The 20,170-nt window shown below is 44.1% G+C and overlaps 1 protein-coding gene across 2 annotated transcripts in view; it reads left to right on the top strand.

Annotated features, from left to right (window-relative positions):
* Positions 1–1,999: 1,999 nt before the first annotated feature.
* The window catches only part of Btk (Bruton tyrosine kinase), a 51,405-nt gene continuing 33,234 nt past the window's right edge, over positions 2,000–20,170 (top strand). Inside the window, exons 1-4 of one of the 2 annotated variants that reach the window (XM_050130574.1) lie at positions 2,000–2,115; positions 10,313–10,483; positions 11,418–11,516; positions 17,113–17,181. In XM_050130574.1, the coding sequence (XP_049986531.1) occupies positions 10,343–10,483; positions 11,418–11,516; positions 17,113–17,181 (309 nt within the window). In that variant the 5' untranslated portion in view covers positions 2,000–2,115; positions 10,313–10,342. The remainder of the gene's footprint in view (positions 2,116–10,312; positions 10,484–11,417; positions 11,517–17,112; positions 17,182–20,170) is intronic. The other variant, XM_050130575.1, reaches the window with a different exon arrangement.

The raw sequence follows: 20,170 nt of genomic DNA, 5'->3' as shown, positions 1-20,170 counted from the left end.
AACACAACCATCACCACCCAATATTGCCTACGTGAGTGTTTGTGCGTGTGTGTGTGTAGAGGTAAAAACACTTAAGTCAGCTCTCTTATCTAATTTCAAATAAACAATTGAATATTAATTAGACCCCCAAAATTATTCATCCTATAGTTCAAAATTTGTTTAGCAATAGTCTACATGTCTCTGCTCATTATTTTCCCTAAAATGAAACACTCAGAACTAAAGACAAGAATCTAGGTATAGTTGGGCATTGCACAGTTGTATGAGACATTCACTTCCTCCAGATATTTTACTTCTACAAAAAAGCCCCATGTCATCTCGATTCTCAATCATATATGTTTCTGCTTTGCCATTTCTTTTAGCTGCTGTCAGCAAAGCCCAGGTACCATTTTCACAAGCACTACTGCCACCTCCTCTCCTACCGTGGACATTGAGCACAAGTCATCAGGCTTGGCAGCAAGTGCTTTTGCCTGCTGGACCGTCTCGCCAGTCTATCCAGTGGTAGTCACTTGCATCTGTGCTATAAGCTTATTTTTCCTCACTGTTCCATTTGGGCATGGTTTTGTTGGTACAAATGAGTGTGCTAGCTGAGTGGCTGGGAGCCAAGGGTGAAGAAGTAGCTTTTTCTGCCCTTCCCCTTTGCCTCCCTGTCTATTTTCCCACGGTGCCCCTATGAACTCGCAATTCCTATCGCAAACGGACCTTTAGAAAGGATGGGGCATGTGACAAGGAGCATCGGACTAAAGAAAAGGGGAGGGATGGTCAATGTCTGTGCTCACTCCATTGGTGACTGGAACAGTTACTACATGTGACTAGGGAAAGGACATAACTTGTCAGTAAAATAGAGAGAGCCATATGACACTTGGTGCCCATCCATCTATACCAATGCAATGATTTCCCAACCTGGCATTTTATAAATGCTTTTTTAAAAACTCCTGGTGCTTTCGACATTCTGATCTGTTTTTAGAATCAATGATATGTTTCCATATTAGAGTATAGCATCTCAGGGGAAGGCGTTACAAAGGTGCCCCATGACATGGACAAGAAAATCAGTCACCGGGGGCTTTGACACCTTCAAGTTTGTGGCAGATACTGGCTGCATTTCTTTAGAGAATCCTTGGGGAGAAAACAGAGGCTGGAACACAAACTAGGGGTCCGCTGAGGTAACATTCAGGTTTCAAATAACATGTCTTGTTTACTGCTTTGCAGAATCAAAGAAAATGCTGTAAACTGTTTATTTTTGAAAGAGAAAAAATGAGACAGACTCTCCTATGCTGTCCAGGCTTTGAACTTGTGACCAGCCTACCTGCATCACCCTAGCAACTGGATTAGAAGTGTGTTTCCTCATGAGGTTGAATCTTGAAGGAAGAATATTCACAAAAGAACATTCACCAAAGAATGGGGAAGGGCACAAGTCTTTGTGTGGGCTTACATTCAGGCATATTTATCTGTAGAAAAAAAAAAACTTTCTTAGAAAATGACTCAGCAGGGGAAGTCTTGTCTCTACCTCTGTCAGGCTATGTATTTCAGGGTCTCTGAGGGAGCCCTCTTCATCCTTCAAGTTGAACTGCCTGACCCTGAGTCTCCCCTCCTGAGGGGACAAGAGACCTTGAAGACACTGGCTTGGTTCTGTATCTTGCCAGCTTGGACATCTCTCTTCCTGTGCTGATCACTCTCCCCCCCCCACAGCTCTTTAGGTATGTCACCCCTTTACCCCAGGGAGGGTAGCCTGATGACCTGTGTGTTCGGTCCTTGCCCCGTAATCTTAGGGGACTCAGCAGCCCCGGTAAAGGTAAGGTTCTCTCCAAGCTGGACTCTATTAGCGAAAGAGGTCCCAGGCAAATGAGGGTGGGGAGAGTTGGGGGGAGCAGAACGGGGACAGCAGCACGGAACCAGAGACCATATTGCTAAGAAGAAAAAAAGGCATTGGTTTAAGTCAGGAAACAAAAAAAGGGAACTGAGTGGCTGCAAAAGGGTGGGGTTTGTTCAGACTGTCCTTCCTCTCTGGACTGTAAGAATATGTCTCCAGGGCCAGTGTCTTCAGAGAGCGAGTCCCACCTTCCAAGTCCCGGCATCTCATTACGTCTGGGAAGCTGCCTGCATTAAGTCAGAACTGAGGTGGGTCTGAGGTGACGCAGAGACGGGGCAGCAGCCATAAGGACTTCTGTTGGGACCCTGAAAGGCCAGACAGGAAACATGGCTGCTTCCATGTATCTGCTGGTGGAGGAGACTCATGGAGAGGGGGAGTGTCACCAGCAGAGGACCCTGGCATGCCCTTCCAATGATGGAGGGGAATGTAAAGGGCTTCTGGAGAGGGCCAGTGTGGTGGGGTGGCTGGAGGAAGAGGAGCCAGTGACCTGAGGTGACCATCTGAAAAGGTAGCCAACCTTGGAAATGGAGCTCTGCAGCTCTTGGTGGGAAAGCAACATCACAGACAGCCGTAGGCTGAAAGCAAGCCATTTTCACCAGATACTGCTTGAAGACCCGAAATGTGTCCTCATATCAATGAGACCCTTAGAGGAAGGAATTCTAAGAGGCCGCTTAAGCTGCAAAACCTCTAAAATAGCTCATGGGTCTCAAATGGCCGTACTAACCGGGGAAAGGCCTGTGCTGCATGGGGCGGAGGTGACTTGGTTTGGCCTTCAACAGACCAAATATTACGAGGATGAGAGCTGGCTTCTAGGAAGGATTGTGTGGAGGCTGTGGGAACCTCGTGGTAACAGTGGGTAGGAGACAGGGCCAGCGCAAAGCAGCCTCCGCCCCAGCCGAGACAGTGTGGCCAACCCCTGAGGTCTCCGGGAAAGTTTTTCCTCTTACCATTGCCTACCATGTGCATGGCTGCCTTTTCTCCTGCCTTCATTATTTCTCCTCTCATTTCCTGGCCTCTATCCCCTGATCCAGAAGCAGCACTTAATAGCCTTTAAATTGTATGAAATTTATCTTGCCACTTTCTCCTCAAGCTATTTTTCCTTTCTCTTCCCCCTTTCCACCTGCCTGTTGCTTTGCTTGGGCGTTCTTGCCAGGACTATGTGTGTAAATAAACGTAAAGTCCTTAAGACAGGCCCCTGGCCAAAGTAACTGTTGTATCTCAGCGGTCCTTACTGGTTTTGTTCCTCCCGAGCCCTGCCAGCACCAGCGCCTCATAGGGTTGGCCTAGGAGCAAATGGTGTAAGATTTAGATTCAGGCTGCTGCTCTGATCAAGCCGACAGAGGCATTCTGGGGTGAGTGGCTAGACCTCCAAAGGAACCTGTACTTTCCTTACTACCCAGCTCTCAAGGCTGGAAGGTTTACCCCTGCTATGCGGTTCTAGAGCAGCAGTGGGGGTGGGGCTGGGGTGTTGATCCCATGCCCTGCAATTCCAGAGGCAGGAGTAGCAGCAGTCCAGATGCTGGTCAGGGGACACTGCAGGCGGCTCAGAGGCTGTCCTCTTTGCTGTTAGATGAACATTTTAGTTCTGCTCCTTCCCTCATTTTGCATGCCACACTTCTGAAGCAAGTGGACTATTGCCTTTTTCAATTATTTGAAATAAGCCACAAAATGCAAATTCTCATAGACACCTGAAGTATTACACTCGTGCAGTATTCCTTAAGACTTGCCTTATCCACTCTATTCTGACTTTTTTGATTTATTTTATTTGGAACTAAAGTTTTACCCATTTAGCCAAGGCTATGTAGCCCAGACTAGTCTAGGACTTGTGCTCCTTCTGCATTACTTTCCTGTGTGCTGGTATTGCTTGTGGACATTACCACACCTGACCTGACTTTTTTTAAAAAAAAATTCAGGCTGTTTAATCTATTTGCTTGTGCAAAAATCCAGGTTCTTGTTGCTTATGGCTGTTGATGTTTTGTTCAGACACTTTGCAAATGCCTTATGGCGAAGAACTAGTGTAACTTTCCATCTTCTCATAGGGCCTTGATGCAATTTAAATAGTCACTATGATTTGTTGTTTCCATTTGAGCAAATTCCCCATAGAGTCTCTTGTTAGTGGTCTAGAGCCATAGCAGAAAGTCAGTTCTAACGGGGAAGATATGGCTGCTGAAAACCAAAGTTTGGGCCTTCTCGCAAGAGTCATCCATGTCTGCATGCCTACATTCCCCTCAGCAATGCTGGTATCTGATTGCTAATTCCTGAAGATAAAGGAGGCCTAGACATTTGAGTGTAACCAAGCTCAAAAAACGGTTAAAGAAGAGTTGGGTATGGTGGCACATACTTGTAATCCCAGCGTTCAGGAGGCTGAAGCAGGAGGATTACCTGGAGTTCCTGATCAACCTGAAAAGCAGAGCTAGACCTTGTTTCACAAATGTGGAGAAGAAGGAGGAGGGTGAAGGGGGAGGAGGAGGAAGAAGTAGTTGTTGTTATGGAGGAGACTGACTTATTTTACTCCAAACCTGCTTGGTTATGCATGAAGCCGTCAGGGGAGGGGGAGGGGAACACGCCTCTGAGGAGCCTGAAACAATTGGGCCACGTGTAACTTTCAGTTTGTTGCAGAGGTTCATATAGAGCAATTGAGTATGATCGGGAGAGCTTCATAAACCTGGACCATTTAACCACAGGCATTCCTCCCCACGCCCCACTCTTTGAAAGGCCTCTTCCAATGAGCCACAAAACGTAAAGACTTTGGGTAACACTGGTTTTCTGAGCCTCAGTTCTCACTGCTGACCCTTACCAAAATGAAAATGACGTCTCACTCCTCGAAAGAAAGTTCGGAGAGTTCCGAGGACTTGAAGTGTAGGCAAGTGGGAGATTAAGACAAACTAGAATTTGAGACCACTGACCCAGTGAAAAAGTTAGTGGACAATAAAGGCAGACTAGAAAATGCCTGACAGTGAAGTGGAAATGAGGTAAAGCTGGAGGGCAAAGGGGACTCAGGCTCTCAAAGCCTGCTCTTTGGAAAGGATTTTGGCAATGAGTATCAAAATGCAAAGTGCACACACGGTTTTCACGTTTCTTTATGCATTGTGTGTGGTATGTGTGTGTCTGGATGGATGTGTGTCTGTGGTGTGTATGTGTGTGTCTGTATCTGTGCATGTGTGTCAGGGTGTATATGCTGTATGGGTCTGTGTCTGGTGTGCACGCATGTGTGTGTGGTGTCTGTGTGGTGTGTGTGTGCATGTGCATAAGTGTGTGCTGATGCTTTTAGAAAGTGTCAGATTCCCTTCTGGAGTTCCTGGCAGCTGTGAAAGGCTTGATGTGGATGTTGGGAACTGAACTCAGGTCCTCTGGAAGAGTAGAAAGCCCTCTTCTTAACTGCTGAGCCATCGCTCCGATTCTTTCTCATTATTATTATTAATTATTGTTGTTGGTATTGCTCTTGCTATTTAGATTTTGAGGTAGGGTTTCTCTGTGAAGCTCAGACTGGCCTTAAACTCACTATGTGAGCCTCCTAGCTCAGCCTCCGGAGGGCTGAGATAACACGCCTACTTCACAGGCATGGCTAGGAATAATGGTAAACAAGAATCTTAGAAACTTTGTTTTCACAAAAAGTATTGTTGCATGGATAGATGAATGGACACATAGATAATTTTAAACATAAGCAAACTATACATGATATGTGCGATACGAATGCAACTACAAAAAGAAATGTGCACAGAAAAAATGAAGAAGATGCCAAAAATACTAACACATCTATATATGAGGTTTATAACTGATTTTTAAATTTCTAATATCCCTGAACTTGCAGAAATTTCCTACAATGAATTTGTGTTATTTTGATATAATAAGGAAAAATAAAGGTTTAACCAAAGGGAAACAAAAATTCAATTAAAAATTCCTAGTGTTAGTGTTAGGCTTTACCATGAATTTGTTCGCCTATAATGCTGACAAAATAAATAGAGTCTAAACAATGTTTCAGTAGAGTCTAAACAGCGTTCCTTGGGAATTTACCACTCCTAATTGGGTTGCTTTGTTACTATGGAGATGACATTTTAAAGACCTTTCTTCTACCTGAGCATGATGAGTAGGCCTTTAATCCTAGACTTTGGAAGGCAGAGGCAAGAGGGTCTCTGGGAGTTTAAGGCCAGTCTGGTCTACGTAGTGAGTTCCAGGACAGCCAGGGCTACATAATGAGACCCCTGACTCAAAGAAAAAGAAAGAAAGGGGAAGGGAAGGGACAGGAAGGGGAGGGGAGGGGAGGAAAAGGGAGGAGAGGAGAGATGGAAAGGGAAAGGAAGGCAAAGCCACTGAGTTTGATATCACCACATAACCTGGGTGTGGGGGTGCACACATCCCAACACTCAGGGGATAGAGGCAGGAGAGGATCAGAAGCCCAAGGTCTATCTTGACGACATAGAAAATTTGATAACAACCTTGGCTACATGGGACTTTGTGGCAAAAAAAAAAAAAAAATCAATTTAAATCGATCTGGGAAGTAATGGCATGCTCACAAACTGCAAGAGCTACACAGCAGAGCTATAGAGGGATGGCACTGGACAAGTCACAGAGCCTACAGATATTAGTGCCCGTGTGTCTGTTGTGAAGAACAGCTGGAATAACACACATAAGATGTTGATCAGAAGCTGAGCTATATGGCTCAGTGGGAGAGCTCTAGACAAGTAGGAATAAGACCCTGAGCTTCATTCCCAGCACCACAACCAGAAATAATAATAATAAAATAACCAAAGTGCCTGACAGGTAAATGACACTGGAGCAGGAGTTCTCTTCCATATCCCTATAGAGAGAATCGAAATGACCAGAAGGAGAAATAATGAGAAAATGATACCTCTTGAATATTGTGGCTAAGGAGTTGTTTGGGGTACTATTGATTCGCATCTGTCTCATGAACTCTCTTCAACCACAGGCAAGCTGTGTAGTTATGGAATGTCGCTCCAATGTTGTCCCTGGCAGTGTTTTGTCTTACCATATGTGAGGATGATTGCCACAGATGCTTTTATTTATTGGCTCTTCACGTGTTATTTATATTAATTCCCTGGCATGGTGCAGTTTGTATGATGACTGAACTCTTACAGACAGGCTTCCTCTTTCTGAATTCCACTGCTGCTTATAGAGCTGGGAGGATGCAAATGGTGGCTTTGTGTATTGCTTGTATTCAGACTTCAGTAATGTTATAATACTGAAACCATATGTCATACAAACAACTCAGATTTGCTGTCATTTTTCTCCCTCTTCTTTTGCATCATCTCTATGATCCTCTTTCAGTATATGTGACATTTCTTCTGTTTCAACCCTGTCTCCCACTCCTTGATTAGCACGAGCAGGGGCAGCCCTCATCATGCATGTTTTGTGTTTGAATCACTTCTATTAGCCAATGGAATTGTTAGAGACAAAATAGAAGTTCCCCACAATGAGTAGCTACAAGGTTCTACCTGCTAACACAGAGCAGTCCGCTACACTATACCAGCCTTCTGGGAGATGCAGAGATAGATGTTTCTCCTTTTCTATTATTGACTAAAGGACCAGAGGAGCCTAAGGAAGAGCTGCCACATTTTGAGGTTGTGGGAGTCTGGATTTCACTCTAAGGAATGGGAGAGAAACAGTCAAGGAAGGGGATAACAAACTATGGAAATTGCAATAACTCTGCAGCTCAATGGTCTAGCGCTAGAGGCCATCTCACTCCTGGCTCAGAGGGGTGATGGTTGCTTACTTCCTCATACTGCAGCAGTAAACTTTACCTCAGCACAGGCATTTGAGAGAAACAGAAGGCTTCCTCTTGTATGAATTAGATGAGTTGAAGAAAAGAAGGAAGGAAGGAAGGAAGGAAGGAAGGAAGGAAGGAAGGAAGGAAGGAAGGAAGGAAGGCAGGCAGAGGCGACACCCAGAATATGTCTTACAGGACATAAGAAGACATTATCAGGACTGAAAACAATGCTGGGTCTAACCAGGGAGTGTGTCCACTAAGATTCACAACGTAATTGAAGGTCAAAGGCCCAGCGACCTTTACTCTCTGGCACACACAAACAACTGGGCATGGTTTGTTGGAATGCTTTTGATCCTCTGTACTGCTTATGCTACTCACTTGCCTTAGGGTTTTATTTTGCCTTCTGTAATTTGGGTCTGCGATTCTGAAAAAGGTGCTTGATGTCATTCCCCATGATGCATGAGTGCTATTATTACAAAGGTCTCCACGACTTAGCAGCTAAGAAGACTGGAGTATGCTTGTGCTTTTACCACTACTCATTAGGAAATGGGGGCAGTGCTCTAAGAGGAACTTCTTAGGTGTTTGGGCTGAAACTGAAGGTAGGACGGATTGCTCCTAATCTTGCCAGCTTGTCACTCTGGTGGGAGTCCATTTTAGGCAGAGGCCAAGAAGGAGACTAATGCAGCGAGGTGCAGGGAAAGGTTTGTGTTTCTGCATCCTTTCTCTCTAAAGATGACCAACAAAACATTAGTCCGGTCGATCCACTGCCAGAAGAGAGCAGCAGCTCTGCAGTAGAAAGAAGGCGAAGATCATGGTGAGCATTTGGACATTCCTGGGATCCGTTCTTGTCTTCCTGTCATGATAATAGGACTGTCTGCACTGCAAGACAGCGCCAAATAACTGTGGAGAGCACCGGGCTTTGAAAAAAGACAGCCCCTTTCTCTCCCTACTGAAAAAGAAGCCAGTTTTTCAGTAAAAAAAAAAAAAGGAAAGTGCACCGGGCGGTGGTGGCGCACGACTTTAATCCCAGTACTCACGAGGCAGAGGCAGGCGGATCTCTGTGAGTTCGAGACCAGCCTGATCTACAAGAGCTAGTTCCTGGACAGGGTCCAAAGGCACAGAGAAACCCTGTCTCGAAAAACCAAAAAAAAAAAAAAAAAAGTGACTTGACACTTGACTTGTTTGGTTTCCGTGGTGCCATCAGAAGCAAAAGGAATCTGGTGAAAATAAAGAAATAAAGCTCCACACCCTTGCAGGGAAAGTGCCCTGCTCCTCCCAAAGCTCTGGGGAAAGCTGATGAATTGTTTTTGTTCCATTTTTATGGCTACCATCTTTTCATTAATGATTCCAATGAAAACTTAGAATTTATAAAATTGTGCATATACTTGAGGTGGATTGATGTGGTGTGTGTATGTGTGTCTGTCTGTCTGTCTGTCCATCTGTCTGTCTAAAGAAGCCATCGGTGAGCCATGCCTGATGCTGCAGGCCTATAATCTAGATAGCACTCTAGATGTTGAGGCAGCAAGCTTAGGCCTGCCTGGGCCACCAAATGAGCTGAAGGTCAGCATGAGCTACACAGGGAGATGCTGTCTCAGAGATATAATAAATTTCAAATAGGCTAGTGATGCACCTCGTGGCTGAGTCCTTGTCTCCCTGGTGCAAGGCCCTGTGTTTCATCTTCAGCACCACAGAGACTCTTTAGTGGTTCATGAAATTTTCTGGAGTGTTCTAAGCATACTGTTCTTCCTACATGAGCACAAATGACATTCTTAAAAGCAACATAGTTACATTACTTTTTTTTTAAGAAAAAGATGATTTACTTTTTAAATTTTGTTGCATGGTTATGAGTGTTTTGCCTGCAATTACATATACGCACCACCTGAGTGTCTGGTGCCCGTGGAGGTCAGAAGAAAGCACCAAATATCCTGGAACTGCAGTTACAGGTGCTTGTGAGCCGTTTGTATGGGCGCTGGAAATGGAACGCTGGATGCCTGCAAGAGCAACAAGTGCTCTTAACTATCTTAACCATTGCTCCGTAGTTACCTCACTGCTCCCTGCCGTCTAAAAGAAACTAAGGAAAGAGGAGGGGAGGCCAAAGCACCAATCCACTGCAGTAAAACTGTTCTCAACTTGAAAACAAAACTTCTCTCCTTTGTAACCCAGACAGCAGGGCATGAGCTGAATCAGTCGAATGGCAGTTATTGTGTGTTCATAAGTACAGGTGAACCCTCCGGTGTCCTTTTGGCGACACACCTGAATGGGTCAACTCTTGAAAAATTATATCTATTGTTCAGGAAACTGGCAACGGAAAGTCCAGTATCTGCCATAGTGAAGTTCTGGTGCCCAAATTATCCCTTCTGAGAATATCCGGGTCAAGAGTTTCACAGAAATGCTGGCCTTTTTACAGATTCTGGCGACTTGGCAGAAAAGGATAAACAGTGTAAAGCGGTGTCTCGACGTTACCAAAGACCTGGTATATGTTGTTGGTTAGCTAGAGCATTCAGTTCCCTTACACAAGAAGCTAGGCGTGGTTCAGTGTTCATTTCACTGAACCTGAAATTTGACAGAGTTGGGGACTGTGGAAGGAGGAGATCAGACAGAAGGCGCCTTGCTAGTGTTGCGCATGCGTGTTTCATTTCAACTGGGTAGCAGGGCTGAGGAGGAGCCAGGAGGGATAGAGATGACTGTGCTAAAACCTCACGTTCTGTCCTTATCCATAGCACAGCAGCGAGTCCCGGCAAGAGGAAACCATGGCTGCAGTGATCCTGGAGAGCATCTTTCTGAAGCGCTCCCAACAGAAAAAGAAAACATCCCCTTTAAACTTCAAGAAGCGCCTCTTTCTCTTGACTGTGCAGAAACTTTCCTACTATGAGTATGACTTTGAACGTGGGGTAAGTTTCCCAAATGTGAAGTCTGAAATTCACCATTTCAAGGATTTAGTCGTCTTCGGCCTTATGTGAGACACGAGATGGGTCTTCAATGGTCAGGGTAGGAGGGCTTAGAAATAAAATTGACCTAAGTACAACAAACTCTGACAAGTATTTCCTAGCCTAGGACTAGGTACAATCATGCCAGGGGGGGGAAATCAGGCCTTTAATCCCAGCACTCAGGAGAAGAGGTGAGTTCAAGGTCAGCCTGTTCTACAGAACTAGTTCCAGGACAAGCTCCAAAGCTACAGAGAAACCCTGTCTCAAAACAAAACAAAACAGAAGAAGGTGATAGAATCTTGTGGTTGGTAATAACTCATATGACCCAGGCGGTGGTGGTGCATCCCTTTAATCCCAGCACTGGGGAGGCAGAGACAGGTGGATCTCTGAGTTTGAGGCCACCCTGGTCTACAGACTGAGTTCTGTAGGCCAGGCTCCAAAGCCAAAGAGAAACCCTGTCTCGAACCCCCCCCCCAAAAAAACCCACAATTCATATGCTTGTTGATAATAAAATCCAAGAAGTCATCATTGCCTATTTCTTGTGACAAAATTGCACATAATTGTTTATCCTTCTATGTAATGTGTCTCCAATTTGGTATTTAAAGGTTAGATAGATATTTGGTTTTTTTTTTTTTTTTTTTTTTTACTTTAAAAATAACAGGCTCTGCCATGGGCACACACCTTTAATCCCAGTACTCAGTTGGGTCTACATAGTGAGTTCCAGGCCAGCCAGGGCTGCATAGTGAGACCCCATCCCCAAAATAAACAGAAATGGGTTCAGGGTTCTGTTAGGCTTTATGTGCCACCTCGCCACAGAGACCGATTAAATAACAATGTGTAAATGCCTGATTGCCTGAACATTCTTAATCTTTCTCCATTTCCTTCCTCGTTCCTTCAGCGAAGAGGCAGCAAGAAAGGCTCCATAGATGTGGAGAAGATCACCTGCGTTGAAACAGTGGTTCCTGAAAAGAATCCTCCACCAGAAAGACAGATTCCGGTAAGAAGAAGTCAGGGTCAAGGAGGGAGAGCTACGGGGTTGGAAGGCATTTGGAACTTCCAAGTACTCCAAATAGAATGGCACTGTTGTCGTGCACTGTAGAACAGTTTTGTTTCTGTAGGGAGCCAGCGAGCTTGTCTCTGGGTAAGGGAAACTGCTGCCAAGCCTGATGACCTGAGTTCTATCCGTAAACCTTACATAGTGGAAGCAGAGAGCCAACTCCTGAAAATCGTCCTCTCATCTCCACAAGAGAACTGCGGCATGAGTGTGGACACACACATGCCCATGCACACACACACACCCATGCGTGCACACACACACACACACGAAGCAGAAAGAAGGTAAGAATGTAAGAAAGGAAAGAAAAGTCAGTTTTTTATTCAGATTGGGAGATGGCTCAGTGGTAAAGTGTTTGCCAGACAAGCCCGAGGAGGACTTGAGAATCCTAAAGCCACACCCAGCAGTGCATCTGTAATCTTGGCACCCCTATGGTAAGGGAGGGGGAGACAACTAGTCTGGCATATGCAACAGCTAAAAAAGTGATCACGTCTCAGAGAAGGTGAAAGATGAGGACTGACACTTGAGGCTATGCCCTGACCTCCACAGACACACATACATGCAGAGAGAGAGAGAGAGAGAGAGAGAGAGAGAGAGAGAGNAGAGAGAGAGAGAGAGAGAGAGAGAGAGAGAGAGAGAGAGAGAGAGAGATTAAAAAGAATTTGCCAAAAGAGAATTTGCTTGCTTTTGTTGTTGTTGTTTTGTTTTGTTTTTGGAGACAGGGCTTCTCTGTAACTTTGGAGCCTGTCCTGGAACTAGCTCTTGTAGACCAGGCTGGTCTTGAACTCACAGAGATCTGCTGCCTCTGCTTCCCAAGTGCTGGGATGAAAGGCGTGCGCCACCACCACTGGGCTTGCTTGCATTTTTTAAAAAAAATTCTTTTATTTTTAATTATGTGGTGTGTGTGTGCACGCGCACGCGTGCATGTTTGTGTTTGTGTGTTTACCCCCAGAGGCCAGTGTCAGATTCCTGAATTAGAATTCAAGCAGTTATGAGTGGGCATGGCTTTTTGGGAACAAGCATGGACCCTCTGGGGGAGCAGTTATGTGCTCTTAAGCACTGAGCCATCCTTTCCAGCCTGAAAGGTCTTCAGTCTCCCACGAATTGGTGATACCAAGTTAGCATCTTTCCTTCGTAGCAGGTGCACACTTAACCTGGAAAACTTTACAACCCCCGACATAAAATACTGCTGGACTGTCCTCTCACAGGGGCAAAGAGGACTGACTTTTCCTCCTTCAGCTGTCAGTGTCAGAGCTATGGCTTGAGGAAGTCTCCATGCCAAGGCTGAACCACGGGAGAGTTGATTTTTAAAGAGTTGTATGTATGTGTGTCTGTGTGTGTGTGTATGTATGTATGTATGTATGTGAGTCTCACTCTGTATCCTAGGCTGTCTGGGATTCACCATGCAGCTCAGGTTGACCTTTAATTCTTTGCAATTCTACCTCAGCCCTCCAAGTGCTGTAATCACAAGCATGAAATTAGAGTCTATTTTTTTTAATTTCACAATTGCTATTTTATCATTTGTTTGTGTGGGGTATTTTGCCTGTATGTATGTCTATGCACTACATTCTCGCCTTGTACCTACCTGAAGATGCCAGGGGAGGCATTGGATCATCTGGAACTTTACTTCCAGATGCTTGTTAGCCACCATATGGGTGCTGGGAACTAAACCAGGGTCCTCTAGAAGAGCAGTCAGTGCTCTTAACTGCTGAGCCATCTTTCCGTCTCCAAGATTAGATTCTTTAATATCTTAAGATCATTCTCCCTGAATTCCCAGGCTCTTTCCAGGGAATAGCACCTGCTGATTATTGAGCTGATTTTTTAAAGTGAGTTTTTAATATTTATTTATTTATTTATTTATTTATTTATTTATTTATTTATTTATTATACAATATTCTGTCTGCTTCCATGCCTGAAGAGGGCACCAGATGTCATTACAGATGGTTGTGAGCCACCTTGTGGTTGCTGGGAATTGAACTCAGGACCTTTGGAAGATCAGGCAATGCTCTTAACCACTGAGCCATCTCTCCAGCCTTGAGCTGATATTTTTTATCGTTTTATTTTTCCTGTTTATAGGAGTATGCCTATCTAGTATAGAAACTGGAAAACAAAGAAATAAGAAAACTAAGAAAAATGATGTATAATCCCACTATTCACTTAAATAATAATTACCATCCTGGTCCATACAGGTTTTAATATATCTTCTCTACTAACAGCAGACATGCACTAATATATATTATATAATTAGAACACAATACTACTGTATACCTTGCTTTGCAATTTACCTTTATTTTCTTTGGGAAGGAGTTGGTGTTTTGGATTTTTTAATTTATTTTTTTCTGGGTGTATGTGGTCTAAGTGTATACAAATGCGTGCACACCTGCTTGTGTGCATGTGGAAGCCAGAGGTCCAAGTCAGGGGCCGTTCTCTGTCATTCTCCTCCTCCTTTTCCCTTTGAAAGGTTTTCATTATATGTATCTATCCATCTGTCTGTCTACTTATTTATTTGAGACAGGTTCTCACTATGGACACCTGGCTGGCCAGGATCTCACTCTGTTTACCAGGCTGAACTCAAACTCAGAGATCCACCTGCCACTGCCTCCTGAGTACTGGGATTAAAGGCATGTACCAGTATGCCTGGCTCTACTTACCTATCTATATATTTAGCTGTCTAGATGGCTTGCTATTGCAGGTAAGTGGTTGAGGGCCAACGTACCACAGCATGAGTAAGAAAACCAGAGGACAGCTTGAGGAAATCAGTTCTCCCCTTCCATCACGGAGTTCCTGGAGATGGAACTCAGGTCATCAGGCTTGGCGACAAGTGCTTTTACTCTCTGGGCCATTTTGTTGGCCCTCTCCACCTTATTTTGAAAAACCATTTTATTATTTTATGTATATGGGTATTTTGACTGTATGTGTACCATATGGTTATAGTGCCTGAGAGGCCAGAAGAGAGAGTCAGATTCCCTGAAATTGGAATGACAGACATTTGTAAGCGGCCATGTTGGTGTCGGGTGTCAATCCTGGGTCCTCTGCTAAAGTAACCAGTGCTCTTAGCCGCTGAGCCATCTCTTCAGCACCCCGCCCTTATTTTTTTAGGCTTATTATTATGTGAATGTTTACATGCATGTATGTGCCCTGCATACATACCTAGTACCGGGTGCCAGTGGAGGTCAGAACACTGCCTCAGATCTAGCGTAGGATTCCTTGGAGCTGAAGTTACAGACAATTGTGAGCCTCCATGTAGGTACTGGGAATCAAATCTGGGTCCTTTTGAAGATTAGCAAGTGTTTTTAACTGCTGAGCCACCTTCAGTCCCAACATTTTGAAGATGCTTGAGAGTGTTTTCCTGCATGTATATAAATGTAGCATGTGTGTGTGTGCCTGGTGAGACTAGAGGACAGAAGAGGGTGTCAGATCCACTGGACCCGACGTGATAGGTGTTTGTAAGCTGTGGCGTGCATCCTGAGAGTTAAACTCCTTTGCAAGAGCAGAAAGTGCTCTTAGCTGCTGAGCCATCTCTATGGCCCCAATGCTTTTGTTATTTTTGTTTCTATTTCGTTTCATTTTCTAGAAGTGGAATTGTGGTATCTTACAGTCCTGTAAACTATGTAGGGTGGTATTTTCTCCATCTTTATAACTTGAAATATTTTAAATACTAGTTAATTTTTCAGAGAAGAAAAATTCATTAGTGACTTAATTTTACTTATAAGACTAAACAATGTGTCTACTGCTCATTTCTATTTTTTTCATTTCTGAATTGCATGTTCATCTTTTAGCCCACTCTTATTGAGATATTTACTGTGTTTCTAACACTTTCAAAGACATCTTGATATAAGAGTCCTTTGTCAATATTAGTGTGTTGAAAATATTCTTCCAGTTTTTTTTTAAAAGATTTATTTATTAAGCATACAATGTACTGCTGGCAAGGAGGTTGTGAGCCACCATGTGGTTGCTGGGAATCGAACTCAGGACCTCTGGAAGAGCAGCTAGTACCCTTACCCTCTGAGCCATCTCTCCAGCCCCCTCCAGTTTTTTTTTTTTCCCTCCAGTTTTTTTTTAATCTCTAAATTTGGTTTGGTTTATTTTATTCTGCCCACCCAGTGGTTTCTTTCCTTCCTTCATTCTTTCCCTTCGTTCTCTTTCTCTCTCTCTCTCTCTCTCTCTCTCTCTCTCTCTCTCTCTCTCTCTCTCGTCTCACTATGTATTTCTGCCTGACCAGGCTGGCCTTGAACTTACAGAGAGCAGCCTCTGCCTCCCAGGTGGTAAGATAAAATGCATGTGCCACCACACACAGCTCTGTCTTCCTTTTGTGTCTGTCTTTCATTTCTGTGGGTGTTTTTACAGCTGGGGATAGCCCAGATTGGCTTGATCTCCCTCTGGAGCCTCAGGCTTCCAAGCACTGGGATTACAGGTGCACTCTATCACTCCCAGATCATAATTTCTGTATATGTGTTTGCCTTGCTGGTAATTGAACCCAGAACTTCATGCGCTTAAGGCAAGCACTCTAGCACTGCGCTGCAGCCCCATCCCTTCATAGCTCTACTTTCACCGCCTGCTCTTAAATCCATTTGAACTTTACACTGGGGTATCATGCGAAGTGACTATCCAATTCCTAGCACCAATTATTGAGAAGCTACAGTTTTGCTAATGATTTGGAATGTCTATGGGTCTATGGGAAATAATCATTAAGAAATTCTTTTCAGGCCCGGAGAGTTGGTTCAGTAGTTAAGAGCAATTGCTGCTCTTGCAGAGAGCGTAAGTACAGTTCCCAGCACCCACAGTGGACAGCTCACAGTCACCATAATTCCAGTTCCTGGGCACACCATGCTTTTTTTTCTGGCATCAGTAGACATTTCACACACACACACACACATACAAAATAAGTATTTTTTTTTAAAAATAAGAGCTTTTTGCAAATGTTTCCTGCATCCATGCTAAAATATCCCCCAAACCTAAAGAAATTCAGAAAAGAGCAGCACCTGTCTTACTTATTTTTTGGTTACGGTGACAGAACACCATGGCAAAAACAACTTATAAAAGAAAGTGTTCGGGTAGTGATGGCGCACACCTGCCTCGAGATCCCTGCACTCGAGAGGCAGAGGCAGGCAGATTTCTGAGTTCAAGACAAGCCTGGTCTTAGAGCGAGTTCCAGGACTGGCTCCATAGCTGCTGGGAAACCCTGTATAGAAAAACGAAAAAAAAAAAAAATAGAAAGAAAGTGTTTAGTTTGGGGCTTGGCTTCAGGGGGTTAGGTCATGATGATAGAGTAAAGGCATGTCCACAGAACAGCCTAGAGCTTACATCTTGATCCACAATTTGGAAACTGAGAGGCTTGGAATGAGTCTTTTGAAACCCCAAAGCCTGGCTCCAGTGACACGCCTCCTGCAACAAGACCACACCTCCTAATCCTTCCCCACAGAAGTTCCACCAATCAAGGACCAAGTATTCAAATATACGTAAACCAATGGGGGCCATTCTCATTCAAACCACCACAACATCCACAGGTAACCATATTTCCTTTCTTCTTTCATTACAGAGGAGGGGTGAGGAGTCTAGTGAAATGGAACAGATTTCAATCATTGAAAGGTTCCCGTACCCATTCCAGGTGAGTTATTTTGTGTAACCCACTCCAGAAAAGCCTCTGTAATGAAGTCACTAGGGATCGGGTGAAGGATACTAGGTTCCGGGGAGCCGAAATTGAAGTAGTCAAGGAAGTCCTGTTGGGAACCAGGCCCCTGCATGGTATGCTGTCACTGCGATGAGTTTTCAGCAGAGAAAGAGTTTATCTCCAAGGAAGACACTCGTGGAAATAGGAGACACGAGTCTCAAAGTGCCTTCCCGGAAAAGGTTGAAGGGCATTTATCAGAAAAATAAGTGGGGCTTCTTAAGGTGTGGAGACGGGGTTAAAGATAACCAGTCATCAGCAAATGCACAGTCAATTGTCACAGCTCTTCAGGGGACCTGTGTTCAGAAAATGGCATAATATGGGGGTAAGGTTTTCAGCTCTACTAGACCACTCCTTAAGAATCTGCACAGGCCCAAGGGAGGAGTCAATGGTTTCTCCTAATTCCATATCTCTCTCCATTTTACTTTCTCCTAATTCTCCTCTCTCTCTCTCTCTCTCTCTCTCTCTCTCTCTCTCCCTCTCCCACTCACTGTCCCTCCTAACCCCCTCTCCTAGCCTTCTCCTCTTTTGCCATAACCCTCTTTCTCTCCCTCCTAACCCCCATCTTCTTTTTAGTCCTCTTCGTCTCTATCCTAAACTCTCCATCTTAATCTTCCTCTTCCTGTCTCCTCCAATTTTTAAAAAGATGAGGTCTCTTTATGAGCTGTAAAGCAGATCTCAAACTTACAACCTCCTACCATAGCCTTCCAGTTGCTGGGATTACAGGTTTATTAACTAGTGCTACCACATCTACTCAGAACTGGTGATACTGCTTGCTAAGAGATCTTGGCAGCCTCTGAAAGGTAACCTAGGAAACCATTATTGTAATTAACTCTATGTCAGAGGTCTTATCTACAGCAAAGCTCAGGCTGGCTAATACATACCCCAGCTGTGTCACTTGCAGGATTAATGAGTTCTTTTGAAGTCAAATAAAAGCAACAAAACATAGGCTTGTGTACATGAGATTAGGCCAGCTGTGTTTGTTGGCTCGGAACAACAGAAGCTAGGATGCTGGCTTTCCATAGAGTCTTAGAGAGAGAGGTCTTATTCTTTGAATGCTAACATTCATGAGAACGGCTCTCAGGTCCCCACGAGATGCTTCTGAGCTGCAAATGAGATCTGTTTACTATTGGAAGCCCTTCACTTATTAAATATGCAGCAGAAGCCTCTTGGCAATCCAGCAAGGGATTGTTTATTTCCATCTAAAAATTTTACAATGTATGAGATTGACAAGCATGTGTGATTTTGTATTTTCCGCATCTATCTACACAGTTTCTTTCTATATTTACACCTCAAAAAGACTATAAATCAACGCCAGTCCTATTCTGATGTGTCTTGTTTATGACGGCTGAATTGAGAGAGACACTCTGCTTGTTGACTGCTCATGTCACTTCCCTCTGGCTCTGCATGTCTACTTATTGGCGGTCACGTGGGTTGAAAAGACCAAAACGGAGAGGAAAGGGGTAGTATTAGGAAGTGCAGTGTGGGGAAGGCTTATGAGACGTAAACCTATGCTCCAGTCTAGTCTGAAACAGGTCAAGAACATTGTTTTGATAGCTAGAGCATAAGCCATAGCAAAGAGTACGATTTGGGCTTCAAACCGGCTTGCTTGTATCCTGAGAACTGTGGAGGCAACATGCAGTGAATGTAGCAGCCTCGGCAGCAGTGAAAGCCAGAAAAGGAAGTGGAAAGTCTCAGGGGAGGGGGCTTTCTGTCATGGAAGTATGAGCACAAGCAAGACCAGCAAGCAAAAAGAAAAATGTAAAATGATCTCTTTCGTGGCTGACTGTTAGAAAACTTGTGAGGGAAGGGTGTTTGTGACGTAGTTTTTATTACCACTGTCTTTTAACCCGATGATCTCACTTGGCTGCATGAGCCGATGATGAAGAATTATATAAAGAACATTAATTCATAATTCAAAAATAACTTGTGTTTAACTTTAGAATTCATTCCGTGAGCCGGGCTATGGTGGCACACGCCTTTAATCCCAGCACTCGGGAGGCAGAGGCAGGAAGATCTCTGGGAGTTCGAGACCAGCCTGGTCTACAGAGCTAGTTCCAGGACAGGCTCTAAAGCCACAGCGAAACCCTGTCTTGAAAAACCAAAAAAAAAAAAAAAAAAAATTCATTCCGTGATGCCTACTAACTCTGTGAGGGTTAGACCTAGCTCTTTTTTTGAGACACTATTTCACTGTGTACCTCTGGCTAGGCTAGCCTCCTTCTGCCTCAGCCTCCCCAGCGATGGGATTACAGGTGTAAGTTACCATGCTTGACTCCAAAACAAAATCTTTTATATTTTATGAGTCTGTGTAATACCCAGCATAATGAACATGGTAAGTGATGGGCTAGAGAGATGGCTCAGAGGTTAAGAGCACGGGCTGCTCTTCCGGAGGGCCTGAGTTCAATTCCCAGCAACCACATGGTGGCTCACAACCATCTGTAATGAGATCTAGTACCCTCTTCTGGCATGCTGGCATACATGGAGGCAGAATGTCGTATACATAATAAATAAATAAATATTTAAAAAATGAACGTGGTAAGTGTTAAAAAACAATACTGATTTGATGATAGTCCCTGAAGTATACTTACTCAATTTGAAGTAACTTTATAGCTCTAAATTTTTTTTGGCAAATAATGAGAGAAAGCCCCTGGAAAGGGTTGTTAATAGTCATGAATGAAAATTTACTTCCTCAAAGAACTCAAGAAACTAGACTGTAAAAGGCTAAACAACCCAATTATAAAATGGGGCACTGAGCTGAACAGAGATCTCTCAACAGAAGAAGTTCAAATGGCCAAAAGACACCTAAGGTCATGCTCAACTTCCTTAGCGATCAGGGAAATGCAAATCAAGACAACTTTAAGATACCATCTTACACCTGTCAGAATGGCTAAAATCAAAAACACCAATGATAGCCTATGCTGGAGAGGTT

Source organism: Alexandromys fortis, unplaced genomic scaffold (genome assembly GCF_014885135.2).
Source record: "Alexandromys fortis isolate MF-2015 unplaced genomic scaffold, M_Fortis_MF-2015_v1.1 scaffold_324, whole genome shotgun sequence".
In the NCBI taxonomy this organism is placed as follows: Eukaryota; Metazoa; Chordata; class Mammalia; order Rodentia; family Cricetidae; genus Alexandromys; species Alexandromys fortis.
Note: the sequence above shows the minus strand (reverse complement) of the source record. Positions and strands in the feature narration are given on the sequence as shown.